The sequence below is a fragment of the Cajanus cajan genome, chromosome 9 (assembly GCF_000230855.2).
Source record: "Cajanus cajan strain Asha chromosome 9, NIPB_CcT2T_4, whole genome shotgun sequence".
In the NCBI taxonomy this organism is placed as follows: domain Eukaryota; kingdom Viridiplantae; phylum Streptophyta; class Magnoliopsida; order Fabales; family Fabaceae; genus Cajanus; species Cajanus cajan.
The window spans coordinates 16,408,848-16,428,102 of NC_138525.1; the positions used below are offsets into that span (position 1 = coordinate 16,408,848).

At 31.6% G+C, this 19,255-nt stretch overlaps 2 protein-coding genes across 3 annotated transcripts; both read left to right on the forward strand.

Annotated features, from left to right (window-relative positions):
* The first annotated feature begins 2,510 nt into the window (after positions 1-2,510).
* Positions 2,511-6,210, forward strand: LOC109818883 (Methyltransferase MT-A70 family protein). 2 transcript variants are annotated; one of them, XM_083063692.1, is made up of 10 exons: positions 2,511-2,852; positions 2,932-3,160; positions 3,802-3,941; positions 4,137-4,170; positions 4,612-4,687; positions 5,079-5,256; positions 5,340-5,429; positions 5,531-5,630; positions 5,741-5,916; positions 5,997-6,210. In XM_083063692.1, the coding sequence occupies exons 1-9, from the start codon at positions 2,586-2,588 to the stop codon at positions 5,887-5,889; spliced, it is 1,263 nt and encodes a 420-aa protein (XP_082919818.1). In that variant the 5' UTR covers positions 2,511-2,585; the 3' UTR covers positions 5,890-5,916; positions 5,997-6,210. The 2 variants fall into 2 exon arrangements, with proteins under 2 accessions (XP_082919818.1, XP_082919817.1); XM_083063691.1 differs by having other exon boundaries at positions 2,513-2,852; positions 5,741-6,210.
* Positions 6,211-16,657: 10,447 nt separating this feature from the next.
* Positions 16,658-18,854, forward strand: BES1 (Brassinosteroid signaling positive regulator (BZR1) family protein). Its single transcript, XM_020350613.3, has 2 exons — positions 16,658-17,050; positions 17,899-18,854. The coding sequence occupies exons 1-2, from the start codon at positions 16,811-16,813 to the stop codon at positions 18,592-18,594; spliced, it is 936 nt and encodes a 311-aa protein (XP_020206202.1). The 5' UTR covers positions 16,658-16,810; the 3' UTR covers positions 18,595-18,854.
* The last annotated feature ends 401 nt before the right edge of the window (positions 18,855-19,255 follow it).

A 19,255-nucleotide genomic window follows, 5' to 3' on the forward strand; every position in this document is an offset into this window, starting at 1 on the left:
ATACTTCATCTAATGTGTATTTTGCACAAAATATTTTTTTTCTTATAAAAATGTTTTGTTTGTTATCTCATTAAAGTTTTTAAGTTTAAGGGATCCAAGATCATCTTTTAACTTAACATCATTTTTCTTAGACATTGTGGTTATGGTAACCTTGGCAAAGCGCCTTGCACCCGTCTTCGTTGTTCCCTTGGAAATGCTCTTAGAGAAGGAGCTTATCTACATTACTTTAACTAGTTAATTTCTAGGATTTAACTAGTTAATTTCTAGGATTGGAAAATTCTTTCTTCAAAGTTTTTTAGGATTGCAAAAAAATAATAAAATATATATGGTTACCATAACTTGTTAGTGTATATTTTGTCATATTTTAAAAGGTAAATTTAATTATGAGATTATTTTGTTTTTAAATTTGATTTTAAAATATATCTACATAAATGTTATTTTATTAATTATTGATTTAAAAATTTAATTAATAGTTGGTGTTAAAAAATCTAATTAATAACTTTAATAAGAAATAATAATTTGACTATTATAATTTTAATTATTGTAAATTGTTAGTGTTTTAAAATTAATTAATTTTTAATTTATTGATTAATTACTTATAAGTTGAACTAATAAGTCATTAGTTAAATAGGTTGAACCTAGGGGTGTAAGCGAATACAGATAATCCATAATCTTGAACTAATCCAATGATTCAAATAAGATTTTTTTTTATTGTTCAAATTGAACTTGACACAACCCAATCAAAACTCAACAGTGTATGGGTCAAGTAATAGGTTTTATGTTTTTTACTCGTGATCCAACTCGACCCATTCATTTATGCGTTAATCACCTATACACTACCAGTGTAAAAAAAATTTACACTGGCAACCAATCAGATCTTTTAATAGTGTCATGTCAGTTGCTTATTTAATGAAATAAAAATAAAATAAACTCATTTAAAAGATCTGATTGGTTGTCAGTGTAAAATACCTTTACACTAGCAGTGTATAGATGATTAACTCTTCATTTATTATTATTATTATTGTTGTTGTTGTTGTTATAACAACAACAACAATAACAATAATGTTTGGATGATGATTTGCTTAAAACAATACTCTCTATTGTGATTGCTTAGTAATGATTTTTATATTTTTTAGTTGATAGAATTGTAACAATGGAACATAATTATTTTAAAATTTATTTTTGTATTAATGTTAGTTGTTTGAGTTAATAACAATGTAGTAAATTAACAAATTTATTTTATAATTTAACTTATATCATTATTTGCTTTATGAATAACGTTATATTTACACCAAAATATCAAATATTTTATTTATATTATGAAATATTTAATTTTTATAAAAAAATAAATATATTTAATTATTATTGACCTAATTAACTCAACTCATTTCAATTCATTTGTAATTGAATTGAATTAAGTTAAATTTAAAAGAAAAACACGAGCCTTACTTGTTGAACTTTGGATGGATTTGATAATGCATGCAAATCTAGTGCATCCTGATCAATTGACACCCCTGTTTAAACCAACATATTATTAATTATATTATATAATTATAATTTTATATAAATTATCTGTATCCTATTTTAGTGTTTTAAAAACAATTATATATAAATATTACATTCTAACTTAAAAAACAGTAAAAATTATATATACAAATAAATAACTATCATGTTTAAAAATAATACCTATCTAGTTTTCTTTTTACATAAATACCTGTTTATTTTTTCACGGAGACGTGAGGCGCTTTTTTTTTTTTTTTTCTTCAATAGTATAGTATAAAAATCATTTTTTATAAACAAATATCAAAGTTAAATATTGGTGCAGTAGTTTATTGTATTTCAAAATTCAAATACTGAAGTGACCTGAGTTGTACTATTGTTAAGAACAAAATTTTCTTAATATTTTTTTACTGAATTTCTAGCCAAAGCCAGGTCAAGTGAACATGCATTGGTGAGCCAATGAATATGAATACGAGCCAGCATGTAACAGAGTGCTACAGGAACATAAGTACAGAGTTGCATCGGGGACTGCACAGAGACGATGAAGAAAAAAATTAAAATGTGTGACCAGTGAGCCATGGGTCACCGATTATCGAACCACTCGAGTTGAATCCGTTTTTACTGATTTTGAGACATTTGGTAATTTAGGTAGAAATAGATTTCAGTTTTCAATTTTAGTTTCTCTTCTTCTATTTTTTGTTAAAATAAACATACCTTGAAACTTTTCTATTTTATTATTAAAACTTAGTTTAAGAATTTTTATTATATTTTGAGTTATTTTAACTCTATTTAATATTTACATTCTCTCAAAATAATTTAATTATTTATTTATTAATAATATAACTCTAGCTTCAAAAATATATTTTGATTAACATAATATAATATTAAAAGAGACCATGTCAAAATTTCAGAGCAAGTAGATACATCACAAACACACTTACGTGCAATACTTAACGATATTAAAAAAAAAAAAAAAAAAAAAAAAAAAAGAGCCAATTGAGCTGAGTCGAACAGGCCCAATTCCAAAGCCCAACCCATTTATTCCTATTAGTTCGCACTCAGCAGCAGGGGGCGTGCGTTGAGCCATGGAAGGAGAAGTGAACGCACACAAGCTTTCACTGTTTCAGGAATCCGGTATATACTTGTTGGACGATTCAAACGCCGTTTTCATGGACCCCGTCCGCGTTCTGAATCGCTTCTACCACCGCTTCAGCGTTTCTCCTTCCACCTACTATTCCCGCTCTTTCAAATCCCCAACCCCCTCCACCGAGCCAAAACGGAAACGGAAACGGAAATCCGAAGAGCCTCCACCTCTTAACGATAGAGAACTAATCGCTCTACAGCGTCACAAGGTACACGTTAATTAATAAATAAATATTATTATATTTTTTGTGACCGTAATTAATTACGTTGATTCACACGTGTTCTTAGGATGCGAGGCCTTTGTTGTTGGCGGCACACGAGTGTTTGATGAAGTCGAGTGAACTGTTGGATGCTTTGAAAACTTTGAAGAGTGAATCGACTAGGGTGTGCCTGGCTGGTCAACACTCTTTCGTTGACCTGGCACGGGTAGCGCCTCAACTTGAGGTAACGCTAAGTTTACGCGTCGGTGATGCTGACACTGACGCTGACCCTCACCAACCCCAAAACGGTTCACAAGGTGAGTCGTTTTGTTCTTTCACTCTTCCTTCATTAATGATGTTATTGTTAATGTGTTTTAGGATTTTATATTGGTAAGACTTTGTTTGACTTCATTATTAATTAGGGAATGTATGGATGATCTTCTCTTGAAATAAGTTAAAATTAAACTTTTAGAAAAACTAATTAGAGACAAATTTTACAAATTGGCTTATATAGAGGTTTTTTTTTCTTCTTTTCTGGAAATGTTTCTGGAGAAGTATATCCAAACATGTCCTTAGACTTTCCCCTTAGGTTAAAATTAGAATTGTCCGATAAGTTAAACTCGACTTTTGAACAAGTTAAATGAGAGTGATTTTATAAATTAGCTTTTGCATAAGCTACTTTTAATTTATGAAAGAAATTTAAATTTCATTTTCTCATTTTCTTCTTCTATATAAGTACATGTTTATCCAAACATATCTTAGTCTAAGAGTTGCACCTAACTTAAGGGTGTTTTATGAAAAAGTTGAAATAGCTGTTTTTTTATTTTTATTTTTGTGGCTAGGTATTGGATTGAGTTTCTTCTGTCACTGGTACAATGTTAGTTTTTTTAGTTAGATTGTGTGGAGGTGGCTGCTGAACAAAAGCTTACTGCCTGAATGTAATTCTTTGATTTATCAGACTCGCCTAGTTTTCAGTGCTTTGAACAGAAGGTATTCCCTGCATTCAATAATTTGGTTGCTAATGACACAATGGATGATGCGGTGGCTGAAATTTTGAACAATCAATATATAATGCCTCGGGAGAGTTGCTTTTACATGGTATGTTAAAATCTCCATCATAATAGTTGGGATGTGTTTACTTTTCAATGATTGTTTGTGCTGTATTGTCTTCTTTGGCTCATCTTATTTGTTGAGGAATTGTTTTTTCTTTGGTTTTTAGTTGATTAAACTTTTAATGAACCAATGGAGTGTATCTTACATGTTATAATATTTATTTGTTTTCATATGTGGAAGTCTGATCTGGGACAGATTCGCAATCTAATTCCTGGTAATGGTTGCATATAAAACTCAATTTTATTTCTTGTTATATGTCTTGGTACTTCTTCACAATTATCTTGTTCATTTATACCAAAATGTAAGCATTTATTTTTATGCCACAATCACCTTCGTGAAAGAAAAGGAATCCTTTTTACTTGTTGATATTTCTAACTGTGTCATTCTCATTCTTTCTCGTGAATGACTTTGAATAAATAATTTCAAAAGTTGCATGACCATTATATTTATATGTTAAGGGAGTTATATTGATTTTCATCAAATTATGCTAGATGGAAGATATTGCCAGTCTGCCTGTATGATCTTATCAACAGCAACCCAGTTGCTGAAATTCTTTGTGACATTTCTTAGAGTAGCTTCGGTGTTCAGGTGGTGTAAGTAACGATGGTGTTGTCTTTCATATTTGATTGGACTTTTGTCCAATTAATTTACGCAGCTCATGCAGATTCTGGTTTCAACCTCATAATTGTGGATCCACCTTGGGAAAATGCTAGTGCCCACCAGAAATCTAGGTATACAAAAAGGCACACTATGTTTTGATGATGTAATGTTTACAAATTTCCTGTACCATACTTTGATTGAAGTAGAGATTTCCATGTGAGGTAATTCATCCCTGCATTGCCTTTAAGGATATGCCCTGCTTCTCTTCGATCTCTATTGTTCTGATATATTTCTCTCCAATGAACCACCTGTGAAGAGGGGGGTTTAGTTGCACGAAAATGAAATGAATTTTATTTTCTAATTAATTATTGAATTATATATATATATATATATATAACAAATCATATTAACAGAGATAGCTTAGTGGTTCATTGATGAACTCAACAGCTGTCACTCGGTTAAAATTGGCTCAGAAATGTAGCTTATTTGAAAGAAATATTGATCACAATGTGGTCAATGTAGGTACCAAACCTTGCCCAACAGGTACTTTTTATCCCTACCTATTAAGCAACTCACTCACTCTGAAGGAGCACTTGTAGCCTTATGGGTGACCAACAGAGAGAAGCTTCGTTGTTTTGTTGAGAACGAACTTTTTCCTGCCTGGGGAGTCAGCTATGCTGCTAATTTTTATTGGTTAAAGGTGATCTCTCAGTTACTTACTCTTTGCTTCGCATATAAGAGTGTAATGTCATTCCAATCTCCAGTATTTGTTGTGGATTGCAGGTGAAAGAAAATGGATCCTGGATTTGTGATTTAGATCACTTCCATCATAGGCCATACGAATGCCTTATCTTGGGATATAGTACTGGCAAGGTCAGATTTTGCAATGTTTAACTAATAAGCCTTCTAACTATCAGATCCCCCACCTTTCGTTGTTTATAGCTCTCACTTGTGTTCTTTTGTACCTTTCGTAGGTAAATAATACTGATAATCAATCAAAATTTAAACCTGTGAAAAATGATCGGGTGATTATGAGCATTCCTGGGGATTACTCAAGGAAACCCCCAATTGCAGGTATCGTGTGTTGTTTTCAATTTACAAACAATACTAAAGTAAACAAGTTGTACTGGTTAAAGTTAGTATATTATTTGAACGATTCCTTTTTTTCTTGCTAATGTTGTCAGATTTGTTACTGGATCACGTTCCTGGGGTCAAACCTCCCCGATGTATAGAGTTATTTGCTAGAGAAATTATGGGTGGATGTGTTGCTTGGGGAAATGAACCCCTCCACTTTCAAGATTCTAAATATTTTTTCAAAAAGATGGATAAATGATTCTTGAGAAAAGAGATCGCGTCATTGGTAATAATCTATGGTCATGTCTGAATTTTCAGATTTCAGCTTCTATTTTTAGCTCATCCTTTTACTTGTTTTTGCTTTAGTAATGTTGAATTCTTCTGGCTGCCAACACATTTTCCTTTTCTGTGGGTTATACATACTGAAGCTCTGTTTCGACTGTAGACTTTGCAATGGCCGGAATGGTTTCTCATTTCTAGGACATTTGACTTATTGTTCATTTTGGTTTCTAGGAGAACTTGATGGGATTTTGCTCAAAAGTTTAATTTTCAATTTATCATAGTGTAGTTTTTTCATTTATATTAATTAGGAATTACTTTAAATATGATTAAAGTAGTTATTACAATAGTTAATTAGCTTATTATATATGAAAAAAATTATGATTAGAAAATATTATAGAAAAATTATACTCCAATTAATTTTTTGGTGAAATGTTCATTGATATGGATAAAGAACAACACTGGTGTTTTGGCGTAGAAAACAAATGATATGCAAGGCATTTTCATAAATGCTTCAAATAGCGTATCTTGGCAACTTTTGACATAAGTAGCATTTTTTTATCGGGAAGAATTATAATAAGGACAATAAACTTTGAATTTTATATATACTGGTAGGAAAAAGAGACATTTTGTGTTTCTTAAATTTTAAAAAGTATAAATAAATAAGGGATAAGTTGAATGGATAGTTATTTAGAAGATATGGACGGTTATTTTATTTTATTTTTTAATAAATGAATACTATATTTAATCCTTCATTAGATGCCTCACCCATGTGACTGTGTGTTGTAACAAATATTTGGATAAGTTTTTCTACGTATATTTCTTGAAGAAAAATAAAATGAATTTTGGAAAGTAATAATTGGTTTATTGATTCATAAAAAAAAATCTATATTAATTTTTTTCAAATATATATTTTTTGTGCAACATCATATTTTATTTCTTTTCATTAGGATTTGAATTCGATTAACTATAACATATATCTATAATATATATAAAGGTCATTAGTTTAAATTGATGTAAATATTTTTTTTAGACGATTTTACTTCTAAATTTTTAAATAATAAAAATATTTAAAATTAATTATTCTTATAAATTCAAGACTTGAATTCAAGATTTTAAAATTTAAAAATCAAATATAGCACCAATTTATTTAATAAACATTGATTATTTTTTAGTATTTTAATTAAATAAAATATAGAAACATAAAATGTCTCGACTCCATTAGTTAAGAATGGAAGAAATATTGTTAGAGAGAAAATTTTTTAGTTAAGATACTGAGTCAAGTTTTTTTATTTATCAAAATTAGAGTTATTAACGAAATTAGAAGATATTTTTGTATTAAAAACATACTTATAATATATATATATATATATATATATATATATATATATATATATTATTTTATTTTTTATTTTTTTTTCCTTCATTTTTAGAAGTACTTAAAAAAGATATACCTAAACATGCTGTTAAATATACACACGATTGAATTGTCTGTCTGGAATTATGATGTATCAGAGGCTCTCGTTTCCCATCTGTCTTTAGTTGGTTCCAGCCTAATCTAAAACCTTTTTATATCCCCTACCTAATTTTAAATTATTAAGATACGAACAGAAAATTCACAGAAAGGGATTTTCATTCTGCATAATCTTTCAAAATAATTCTCATTAAGAAAAATTATACTTAAAGAATTAATTTTTTTTAGTTTTGATAAAGTACATTGTGATTTTTTTAAAGTCATTTTATTTAATGATAAATATATTTTTATCTTTACAAGTAATTCAAAATCATCTTGCACTTTAAATTACATTGTAGTTTTATGCAAGTGAAATTTATTTGTATATTTCATTTGCAGCCTGAGCCAAATAGTCGGAGTTATATTATTTATTTCTAGAGTGACAAATTTTTTAAAATGAATAATTATATCCTTAATTTTATCATGCGAGGGTTGGAAATTGTTTGTACATGTAATAACCATAAGTATGATTTAATTGGATTCATCTAATTCTACATTTCTACTACTAGATGTATATGACTCTCTATCCCCTATCCCTACCCATGAGTGACATATCTTTTTGGCAGCTTCAATCTTTGACCCACTAAAGAGAATGTGGAAAAAGAAAAGGTTTCAAACACTCACAAAAAGATGAAGGCAAAGGAAAAGCATTTTGCGGTTCCCAAACGAAATTGATGACAGACATTTTGAAGGGCCATCAAAATTTGACCAAAGTTAAAATCTTCTTTCAATCTAAGAATACCATAATTTAAATTTCTTTTGGTGAAGGATCATAATTTAATTTGAACCACACATTAATCTCTTCTTTTTCCAATTTAATTTATATATAAGTTAAGTATCAAACAAATATAAATAATAGCTTGTAGAAAATTAAAAATGATAACTAACTTTCATTTATATCACTTTACTCTTTATTTAAATGGATTTAAAATAAAATTCCAACTTGCATATTATTTGTATCATATTCCATTGAGAGGGCTAATTAAACATACTAAACCGATAATTAACCGAACTCCTAAAATATTCTATAACATGTATTATTCAACACCTGACCCATTGATAAATATATGAGAAAGCATCATGATTTGTGGGGAGGTGCACAATATCAATCATAACTGTCAAGATTTATATATTAATTAATAATAATGGGACACAAGGTAATTAATAGAAATGCTTTCGAAAGTAAGAGATTTGTGCTTAGAATATTCTACTAACAATCTAGTATTTATAGAAAGTCTCAAGTCCTATAAAAAAATTATATTGCACTCGCTAAATATTCTAAAATTAAATAACAATTAAAATTATGTAATGATAATTTACAAAACATTTAATTAATTATAATCAATTACGAAATTGAGGATACAAATTTTATTTAAACTTGAATAGTGATGAGAAATGTGTGAATTCAGTAGTGCCGGCCTAAGGTGCATGTAGGCTCTTAAAAATATTTGTACTAATTAATAATATTTTAAAATGATTAAAAATTAGTACTGACTGAGTAACTAAATATTTCTATATTTCTATATATATATATATATATATATATATATATATATATATATATATATATATATATATATATATATATATGTCATGACCTTCTCTCTTCTCATATAAAATGCATTTTCTGTTTTATCATTCCTTTTGATTAATGTAATTTTTCCTTCCTTTTGTATTTAAAGTTTTATTTTATTTTTCCCTCTCGTAAAAAACTTGTACATTCATATTTAAAATTGAAAAAAAAATGTTTAAAAATTAATTATAATAATTAAGAAAAGTAATTTTATATTTTAAAAAGTTTACAAGATAAATTTCAAACAAAATTATAATGATTTTAGATATTTACTTTTTTTAATTTAAAATAATCTCGTCTTAACATTCTCTTTAAACTTATTTAATATTTGAAAAGTAAGTATGCATTTGTTATATATTTGTTTCTTTTTCAACCATCTATATTTGAAAACTATTATACATCTTAACAAATAAAAGATATCAAGTTACTTTAAAATAACCTAAAAATAATTATTTTTTATTCTTATCATTTATTTTCTTTTGCAAATAAAGGTTAGTCTAATTGATAATGAACGAACTTATATCTCAAAAAAGTATAGGTTCAATTCTCATTCTCAATGTGAGAGTCTTATTGATAAACAATCTATAAGTACATGTGATGATAAGATTTTATTACTGGACAATCTTTAAGCACGTTTGTAAAATACTTATAAAATCTTAAAAACGTGTTTGGCTCGTGTTTGGCTCTAGTCTGAGATCTAATTCATCTAAACTTTTATCTATAAAAAAATCATTTATTTTCTTTTAAGCTAATTACATTCTTGATCCCTTTAGTATTTGTATTGTATAATTTTGGTCTTTAAGGTTTTATTTGAGTAATTTTAGTGTTTTAAGTATTATAATTGTATGATTTTGGTTCCCAAATTTTAATTAAACAATTTTATTTTATCAAGTATTACAATTGTATAATTTTAGTCCCTCGAGTATTACAATTGTAACGACCTGCCATGGTCTCTACACTTAGTGGAATCGCACTACTGCTAGTGAAATTAAGGGAAATATTAAGCTAGATAACTCATACATACATGTACAAATAAAAATGAAAATAGTTAAGTTTCTGGTTATAAAATAAAACTCCATATAAGTACAGTCATCCAAAAAATAATATTCCCTAATGTCGGTCAAGCACAGACAAAATCGCTATCCAAAATGATAACTCTAACACGAGGATCAAAACTCTCCGTCTCGCAGCGGACACCTCAACTCCAAGCTAGCCCTGACCTGCTCCCATATCAAGTATGATCATCGCAGTTCCACCACATGGAAACAGAAGGGTAAGCTAAAGTTTAAAAATCAATCATACAAGTACAGACAATAGTCTATACCACACAATCATCCAATTATCAATCATGTTCATAGAGTCACACCATACTCTATCCAATACTACTCATGTATAACATACAATCCATCAATCATGAAGCTAAACACCACACACTTCATCATATTAACAATCATGTAATAAATGTATCTCATTTATCAATCATCATCACAAATAACCATACAGCTCAACATGAAAACCCAACTCATTCATACAACTTAGAAACAACTTTAATACAACAACAACAATATACAACTTAATATTTAATGCGTCGTCACCCATGTATAACTGGGAGATCTCCAACAACTGAGGTTGAGCAGTCTAGGTGGCATAAACCTTACTGAATCCAGCGTTTGACCTATCTCAACCAGGTCAGGTATAGAACAGCGTTAGGAACTTCGAAGAGAACCAGGTATAGACAACAATAGTCGATTTCTCAGGTGTGCCACTTAGACTCGAAGGTCTAGTACTACTGTCAGGACAGAAGGGTTTGGGTATAAGTCTACCACGGCCTTGACTAGCATCACCAATCCACATGTGGAGTTAGTGTAACACCCCAAATTTTTCTACTTATACTACAAATAATTATTATTTATTGGTATTTATGAAGATTATTTCCTTATAATTATTTTGATTAATTAAATGGGTTTGATTGAATTTTTAAAGGTTTTTAATAATAATCATTTATGAAAATTATTTTTTATAATATTATTAATTATGATATTTTGTTATAATTATTATTTGAAGAAGATCATGTTTTAAATTGTATTGATATTTTTTTAATTTGATATATATATATATATGTGTGTGTGTGTGTGTGTGTCTTATTTATTTATTTATTAATTAGTAATTTTGGATTGTCATAGCCCCGGAACGGGCCGTTCCACTTTGGGAACGGGCCGTTCCGAAAACCCCAGAACGGGCCGTTCTTGGAGAGGCTTTTGTACGTGGTCTACGGGTTCAGAACGGGCCGTTCCAGATTCGGAACATGCCGTTCTAGATTCGGAACAGGCTGTTCTGGATTCGGAACAGGCCGTTCTGGTCGCGGCCTGATGCCTATAAATAAAGCGTTTTGCACTCTCTAAAACGCATTTTTCATTTTCTAATTTTTTTCCTCCTTTCTCTCTGAAGACGAAGAGGAACCTAGAGGAGGCGACCAACAAGATTCGGCTCCTACTTATCGAGGTAAGGGGGGAGTGAGAAACCTCGCTCTGGGTGTGGGATTGTATGCTGGGTAGTGGGATTGGTCCCAATCCTGTGTTTGTTGTATTTTTTGTATGCTTATGTATGAGAGATTTCTCCCAATTGTATCTGTTTTGCTTTTAATTTTTCTTATATGCAATTAATTGTATGATTTGAGATCTCTATAGGTTCCTATGGGAAACCCTATGAGAAACAAACAGAATATGAATGTTTTCTGTTTTGTTATCTGATTGCTCTATTGTATTCCTTGTTGAATGTAATGTGTAAGTATGTGATTAATTTTGAGAATAAATATGTTTTGATATGATTTAGAGTGCTCTATGGGTTCCTGCGGGAAACCTTATGAAAAATAGGCAAAATATGAATATTTTCTGTTTTGATTTCTGATTGTTCTGTTATATTCCTTGTTTGATGAGATGTAAAAATATGTATTTAATAAATAAACGAGTTTTGATATAAATTAAAGTGCTCTGTGGAGACTTTGTGAATATGATGAGATAATGTGAAATGTGATTGAGACATGAGATATGAAATGTGATAATGAAATATGATGACGAAATGTGATAATGTGAAATGACCATGGGAAATGATAATGTGATATGAGAATGCATAGAGTCTTGATTGACATGCATCATTTGCATAAGTGTTTTAAGGGTACGATATGGAATACACCGCCAGAGAAGGCCCCCTAGTGTAAAAGCTTTGGGGATTAGTCCTTGGGGATAGCTCGGTTTGGAAGTCTCAGTCTCGCCCATTGTGTGCATGGGATGTATCTTGTGCGGCTTAGCTATCCCGATGAGACTCTGGTAGTATATCCTTCTAGTGAGAGTGCGCAGAGGGTGTGACCCGGCATGTACTCCTAGACTACCTTTCGTGTATTGCTAGCGACAATATGCCATGTGATGTTTTACTGGCGCCACATGCATGATAATATGTAGTCCGTGTCGATACTTATGCATTTTTAATGTTATATGATAAAGTGATGGTTTATGTCTTGGATGAGTGTGATGTTATTAACTTATCTATGTTATACTTGTTTTGTTTGTGTTTGGCTATTCGACATACATTTCTATACTGTGAGCTAGAGTGAGATGTTTCTCACTCCCTTTTCTCGTGTTGTTTTGCTTTGACTATTATACAGGTGATCATCAGCGTGAGGCTGAGGATGTTGGTGATGAAGCTTAGGCTTCTATGTTAGGTTTTGCTCTGATAGGACATGTGACATCGGGACATAGATAGGATTAGTTTAAGATGTTCTTATTAAATTATTTTGGAAAATTCAGTTTTATTTCTTTGTAATTTTACTGGCATGTTATTTGAATTAAGTTTATGAATGTGAACTTTTTACCCTTACGTGATTGGAAATTTAATTTTTATTGATGAAAAATTTTATTTTTTTTAATTACTGTATATGTATGTTGGGGTAGAGGGTGTCACAGTTAGCCCACCCACTGTCTTCCAAGTAGCACGCACCCTCTAGTACCTAGTCAAAGACTACATCTCTAACTAGATACCTTACTCAAATTGGTCATTCAACCATGACATGGATCGACTATTTCAATGTCGCCCACTTAGTACTAAGGGATGCAACTTTAAAACAACTTTTAACTTATCACCTTAGTACTATGTATCTCAACATAGGACATATATCTTCACCATATGTCCCCAACTTTTCAACTTTACAACAATAAACATCTGGCCGCTTGTAATCGGTATAGCTCGGCCTGACCCCTATACCGTGGTCGCTTTGTACACGTGTGCCTCGACCTTACCCACACACGGGATCAACTAAGTCCTAGAGGAGAACAACACAAGGTCCACTCCAAGGGACAACTTCCCAAGGAGAGTTTTTCAACAAATTGGGCTCTCAGAGCACCACAACTATCTCAATCCACACAATGGGATGAGCAACTTCGAAAACATCTCCCCTAGTCCTAGTGATCAACAACTCATCATCACAGCTAAATCAGCTTAACAACTTAAACAACATACAATTTTTCAGCAATAGACATCTTAACAACTTTACAGCAATAGACATCTTAACAACAATACAACAATAGGCATTATATACCAGCTTGACAACTTCTTATTCAATCATACAACTATGCAACTTTAATAATTTTAACAACATGCAAACAACTTAATTATACAACTATAGTCATTACAATATCAACTTAATGCAACTTAACAACTTTATAAACAACTTCAGCAATATACAACATATTTAAAATTCATCTATCATGTCAACTTTCACATAAACATCATAAATCAACTTAAGCACCCAACAACTCAACTATTTCAACAAAAGAACACCATGCATAAAGCTTCCCTAACTCTCCTGAAATTAAACAACCTACATTCTAGCTTCCCCCACCTGAAGATTGGCTCAAAATAGTCAATAACTGAGAAGAAGAAGAATTCTCTTCCGAAGCTCAACCCGGAACTTCAATCCTTCCAAAACAAGCTTCCTAATCTGAATTTCAAGAAAAGACAGAAGGCATTAGTGATCTAGAGGAGAAAAGGAATCATACAGAAAATTTTGGGAGAGAAAGAAGCTCACAGACCCAGAGTCCTTCTCTCTAAAACTTCTCTCTAAAAACCTCATCTTCTCCTCAACCACCCAACCCCTATTTCTAGAAGTTCAGGAGTGGCCAGAACGGTCTGTTCTGAATCCGGAACGACCCATTCTGCACCCCCTCATCACGTACAAAAATCACATGCAGAACGGCTCATTCTGAAACCAGAACGGTCCGTTCTGGGATTCATCCAGAACGGCCCGTACTCCCTCCAGAACAGCCCATTTTGGGGTCTGGAACGGCCCGTTCTCCTTCTAGAACGGCCCGTTCTCAACTACATTTTATAGGTCAATTCAGTAATTTGGAACGACCCATTCCAGTTTGGGAACAGCCCGTTCTGGATTACTGAATCACCTAACCTACTACGTTACAACAATTATATAATTTTTTTTACCTATTTAAGTTACATATATTATAATCTTTATTTGTGTATTAAATTATATATATATATATATTATTACTAAAATTGCTAATATGTATAGCTTAAATAGATAAAAATTTGTATAATTACAATGTTTGAGAGACTAAAATCAAATAATTGCGATAGGACTAAAATTGTTTAATTAAAAATTAAGAAACTAAAATTGCACAATCACAATACTTGAAGAACTAAAATTTACTCAATTAAAATTTGAACGACTAAAATTTTAGGGTTTAGGTATGATATTTAGATAGATAGAAATGAACCACTTAAATTAACCTAGTGGTGATGAACTAAGTAGGATCTTAAGTTTGAATTTTGTAATTATTATTATGATTGCTATGAATGAAAAAATATATAAATGGTTTTTTTTTAATTTCATTTTCTTCATTTTGATGGTGAAAAAAATAATAAATAAAAATAATATAATACAATATAATTTATATACATATTTATCTTTAATTAACATCGTTGAATAGTGGATAAAAGGTAAAAATAATAGATAGAATCCAAATATTTTTAACCTCACAATTCATATGATAAAATCTTAACAACAAAATATAGATATTTTTTTTATATTGTAATTCACCCTTTTACATTCTATTTAAAAGAGTGGAAATAAATTAAAAATATAACACCCTTATATGTGAGGTATGAACGATTTTACTACACGACACTTAAACACTTCATACGATAATACTATACACAATTTTTCGTTGGTCAAAATTTTTCATCGATTAAAATCCTCCATAGGTAGTCATTACTAAGAAGTCCATCTACTTTTTACTTTTTAGCGTGTTTTATCTTCACTCACACATTTTTTGAAAAACTTCTTAAAAAGGTCATTCATTCATAAATTAATATAAGTCGAATACACTTAACTGTGGAATTCTTTTGTGATGAATTATCAAAAAAATATATACATCTTATTAATATGGATAATATAAATTAATTTATTTAAATTATTATAATTTCATATTTGTATAAACATCTAAATTTCTTTCATTTTAGTGTGTTTTTGGATGTTACAAGAACCAAGTGGAAGAGAGTAGGTATAGAAGAAGCAAAATGAATTGTTTGATATGTATAAAATGAAAAGAGAGAAAATAATAAAGCGGCGAGGCTCACTAATTCTTATTTCTTCACTACATTGAGTAAAAATAGGCAAGACACTTGTCTCTCAAAATGTGTGGGTCATGTTCATGACTTTTACATGTTGATGTCCAACTTTACTCGATTAACATTAAGTTGTAATTGATTAAACTTCATCCACATAGACAAACAAGGCATCAACACATTATGTAATCGATTGTATACTTTTAAAAATAAGCGGGAGTATAATAGTAATTCAACTTTTATTATGATTTATTTTTTATTTTTTATTTAAATCATGTAATTTTAAAATATTATTTATTCTTCATATTTTTTTACTTATCTTAAACTAAATATTCTAAATTTTACTACATTTTTATTCATCTATTTTTCTCTTTTCTATTTTTTATTATTTTATTTCTCATTTATTTCTTTTATTGCAACCAAAGATAGTGTTAAATAAATTATTTTCTCATGCTTTTTGGATATCCTTATAATAACATTGGCCTTTTCTTTAATATATATATATATATATATATATATATATATATATATATATATATATATAGATAGATAGATAGGGTTTAGGGTTATTTTTGTATTAGTGTTATTTTTGTATTTTTGTATTTTTAACATTAATATTAGAATTTTATAAATTACATTTCATATTATTCTTTGACGTAATAAAAACTACATTTTTTTTATAACATTATAAAATTTAAAATAAAAAAAAAACAATAATAATGGTACAAAGTACAATACATTTGGGATTCAAATATCATAATTCTTTCTTTTGCCACATACATGAATCATTTTCCTTTGAATCATTTCTGACCTTCAGTTCTGGGCTCCACTCCCACTAATAATTTGGTTATCAGAGAAGCAGTCCACATGGAATGCAAGCCTTCCACGCGTCACATCTCTCACTCCGCCCATCAAATCTCACCCGTCCAATCTCCCATCACATCCCAATCCTACAAGGCGCACGCATCGACCCCACCGTCTTCGCTGCGCCTCCCCGCACCCCATCATTCCCCCGCCTGAAACTCGCTTTATGAGATTCTTCGTTCCTCTACGCATCCAGCGAAGACAATCGGAGGAAGCGCAAAATCCTCGTGAGTCGTGAACCCGTTACTCTCTAGTCTCTGCCCCTGGTTTATATCCCCCGCCACGCGCCTCCCACGCGCTGGTCACCATTGCCGGAAAATGGCCTCCGACGGAGCAACTTCGGCGGCGACGAGCCGGAGAAAGCCGTCGTGGAGAGAGAGGGAGAACAACAGAAGGAGAGAGAGAAGAAGAAGAGCGATAGCGGCCAAAATATACTCCGGACTTCGAGCTCAGGGAAACTATAACTTGCCGAAGCACTGTGACAACAACGAAGTTCTCAAAGCTCTCTGTGCAGAAGCTGGTTGGTGCGTCGAAGAAGACGGCACTACCTATCGCAAGGTAATAAAATCAAATTACACGCCTTCGAACCGTTACTCGATCTTACTTTTGGATCTTGCATCTCAATCAATCGGTTCGTGTAACTTTCCATTCAGGCTGCATTGCAATTAGGAACTAGCGAAAAAAGTAGTTAGATGTCGATCCTTTCTAAATTAATTATCTGATTCCGATCCTTATTACTGCGTAGTTGGATACGGAGAATAGCTTGCAATAAGTACCAATAGTTCTCTTCTGTTGATATACCGGAAGCGGAGTCGAACTTTGATGATCGATTTGTGTTTGTTAAATTGTCGGATTTATCTATCAGATAAGGAAAATAGCTCGTAATAAGTAGCAATAATTCTGTTCTGGTGACATACAGAATACGGAGTCAAACTTTGATGCTCGAAATGTGTTAAATTGTTGGATATATGTATTAGGTAAAGTAATTAATAATTAATCTCAGTCCTTAATGAAAGAATGAATTATGTGTATTTCAACAAGTTCATAATTTGTTATGTGTGTACACAGATGATGTGAACGGATGATTTTCTCGTCAACTACTGAGATTATTATTATGGTTGCTTACTTTAGTCTCTAAATTGTTAATGTTAATGTGATCAAGTTGCAACAGATAATAATAAGAATGGATGGTTTTATCACTGACTACTGAGATTCTGAGAGTTGCTCACTTTGGACTCTAAATTGTTAATGTGATTAATTTCTATAATTTGCAACAGATAATATGAACCGATCATTTTCTCATCATCTACTGAGATTATTAGAGTTACTTATTTTAGACTCTAAATTGATAGTGTCAATGTGATTAATTTGTGACTGTAACGTAGTTTATGTGTTTTTATGAATAGGGTTGCAAGCCACCTCTGGCCAATGGTGCAGGGAGCTCCATGAGAAGCATTCCCTTTTCTTCTTCACAAAATCCAAGTCCTCTTTCTTCGTCATTTCCCAGCCCAATTCCTTCATACCAAGTGAGCCCTTCCTCCTCCACTTTCCCGAGCCCATTTCGTTTAGACGGGGATAAGGACAATGTTTCAAATCTCATTCCATACATTCGCAATGCATCCCTGTCTCTTCCTCCTCTAAGGATATCAAACAGTGCCCCTGTGACACCGCCTCTTTCGTCACCAACTTCTAGAAATCCGAAACCAATTCCTACATGGGAGTCCATTGCCAAAGAATCCATGGCCTCCTTCAATTACCCTTTCTTTGCAGCTTCTGCCCCTGCTAGCCCCACACACCGGCAGCTTTACACCCCAGCCACTATTCCAGAATGTGACGAGTCAGACACTTCCACCGGTGAGTCTAGCCAGTGGATGAAATTCCAAGCATTTGCCCCTTCTGCATCTGTACTGCCAACTTCTCCAACCTTTAATCTTGTTAAACCCATGGTTCCGCACAATGTGCCTGATAACTCAATCCAAGAGATGAGAACGAGTTCAGAAGAGTTTGGGGTACAGGTAAAACCTTGGGTTGGTGAAAAAATTCATGAAGTGGCATTGGATGATTTGGAGCTCACACTTGGAAGTGGGAAGGTGCGAAGTTAGGCTGCTAGCAGAATTACCTCATCAGGCATAGCTGCTTAAGTGTTAGGTGCTGTGGTGATTTGAAATAGAAGTTTCTGGTTTGGTCAAGTTTATTGTCTGTCAAAAAGCTCACAAGACCAGCCTATTTATCAATGTCATACATTTAAATTTTATTGTCCATCTTTATGTTCTTGTTCTTTGTATCAAATAGTTTGTATGTGATTTTGATTTTTACCAACAGATTTTGTAGTGGAAGTGAACAATTGTCTCTTTTGTCTCTACCATATTGACCCCTTGATCACTAAATGAGCCCAAAGTGGCATGAATTGTGATATTTAATATGGAATTATGTTACTAGCTTACTCTGATGACACCATGTGGCACTTTGGGGTGTTGTTCCCTGGTTGTGTATAATATGCGATGAGTTGTGCAGGTGAGGGGGAGCTTTTTCGGAAAGAAATGCAATGTTCCCCCCTTAAGGTGCCTTGGGGGTTGCTGTTATGTGTTCCTTCTGGTTTGGCAATTGGCTGTTTTCTTTTTGTATTCTTGGGCGATTCATTTGTTCCTGGGAATTTCAGTAATGACTTGTTACTTTTTAACTTATTTTATTTTCAGTATAATTCGTGGTTGGGTGGGGATGAGTCGGTTGTTTGCATCTTTGTTGGGCCTCGTCTTTCTTCCT

What these genes read in the sequence shown, in the direction of transcription:
- LOC109818883 (XM_083063692.1), top strand. Translation starts at nt 2,586, where the DNA reads ATGGAAGGAGAAGTGAACGCACACAAGCTTTCACTGTTTCAGGAATCC. An exon ending in GGGAGAGTTGCTTTTACATG is followed by an intron (nt 3,942 to 4,136) that starts GTATGTTAAAAT and finishes CATATGTGGAAG; the next exon opens with TCTGATCTGGGACAGATTCG. An exon ending in CTAATTTTTATTGGTTAAAG is followed by an intron (nt 5,257 to 5,339) that starts GTGATCTCTCAG and finishes TGTGGATTGCAG; the next exon opens with GTGAAAGAAAATGGATCCTG.
- BES1 (XM_020350613.3), top strand. Translation starts at nt 16,811, where the DNA reads ATGGCCTCCGACGGAGCAACTTCGGCGGCGACGAGCCGGAGAAAGCCG. An exon ending in ACGGCACTACCTATCGCAAG is followed by an intron (nt 17,051 to 17,898) that starts GTAATAAAATCA and finishes TTTTATGAATAG; the next exon opens with GGTTGCAAGCCACCTCTGGC.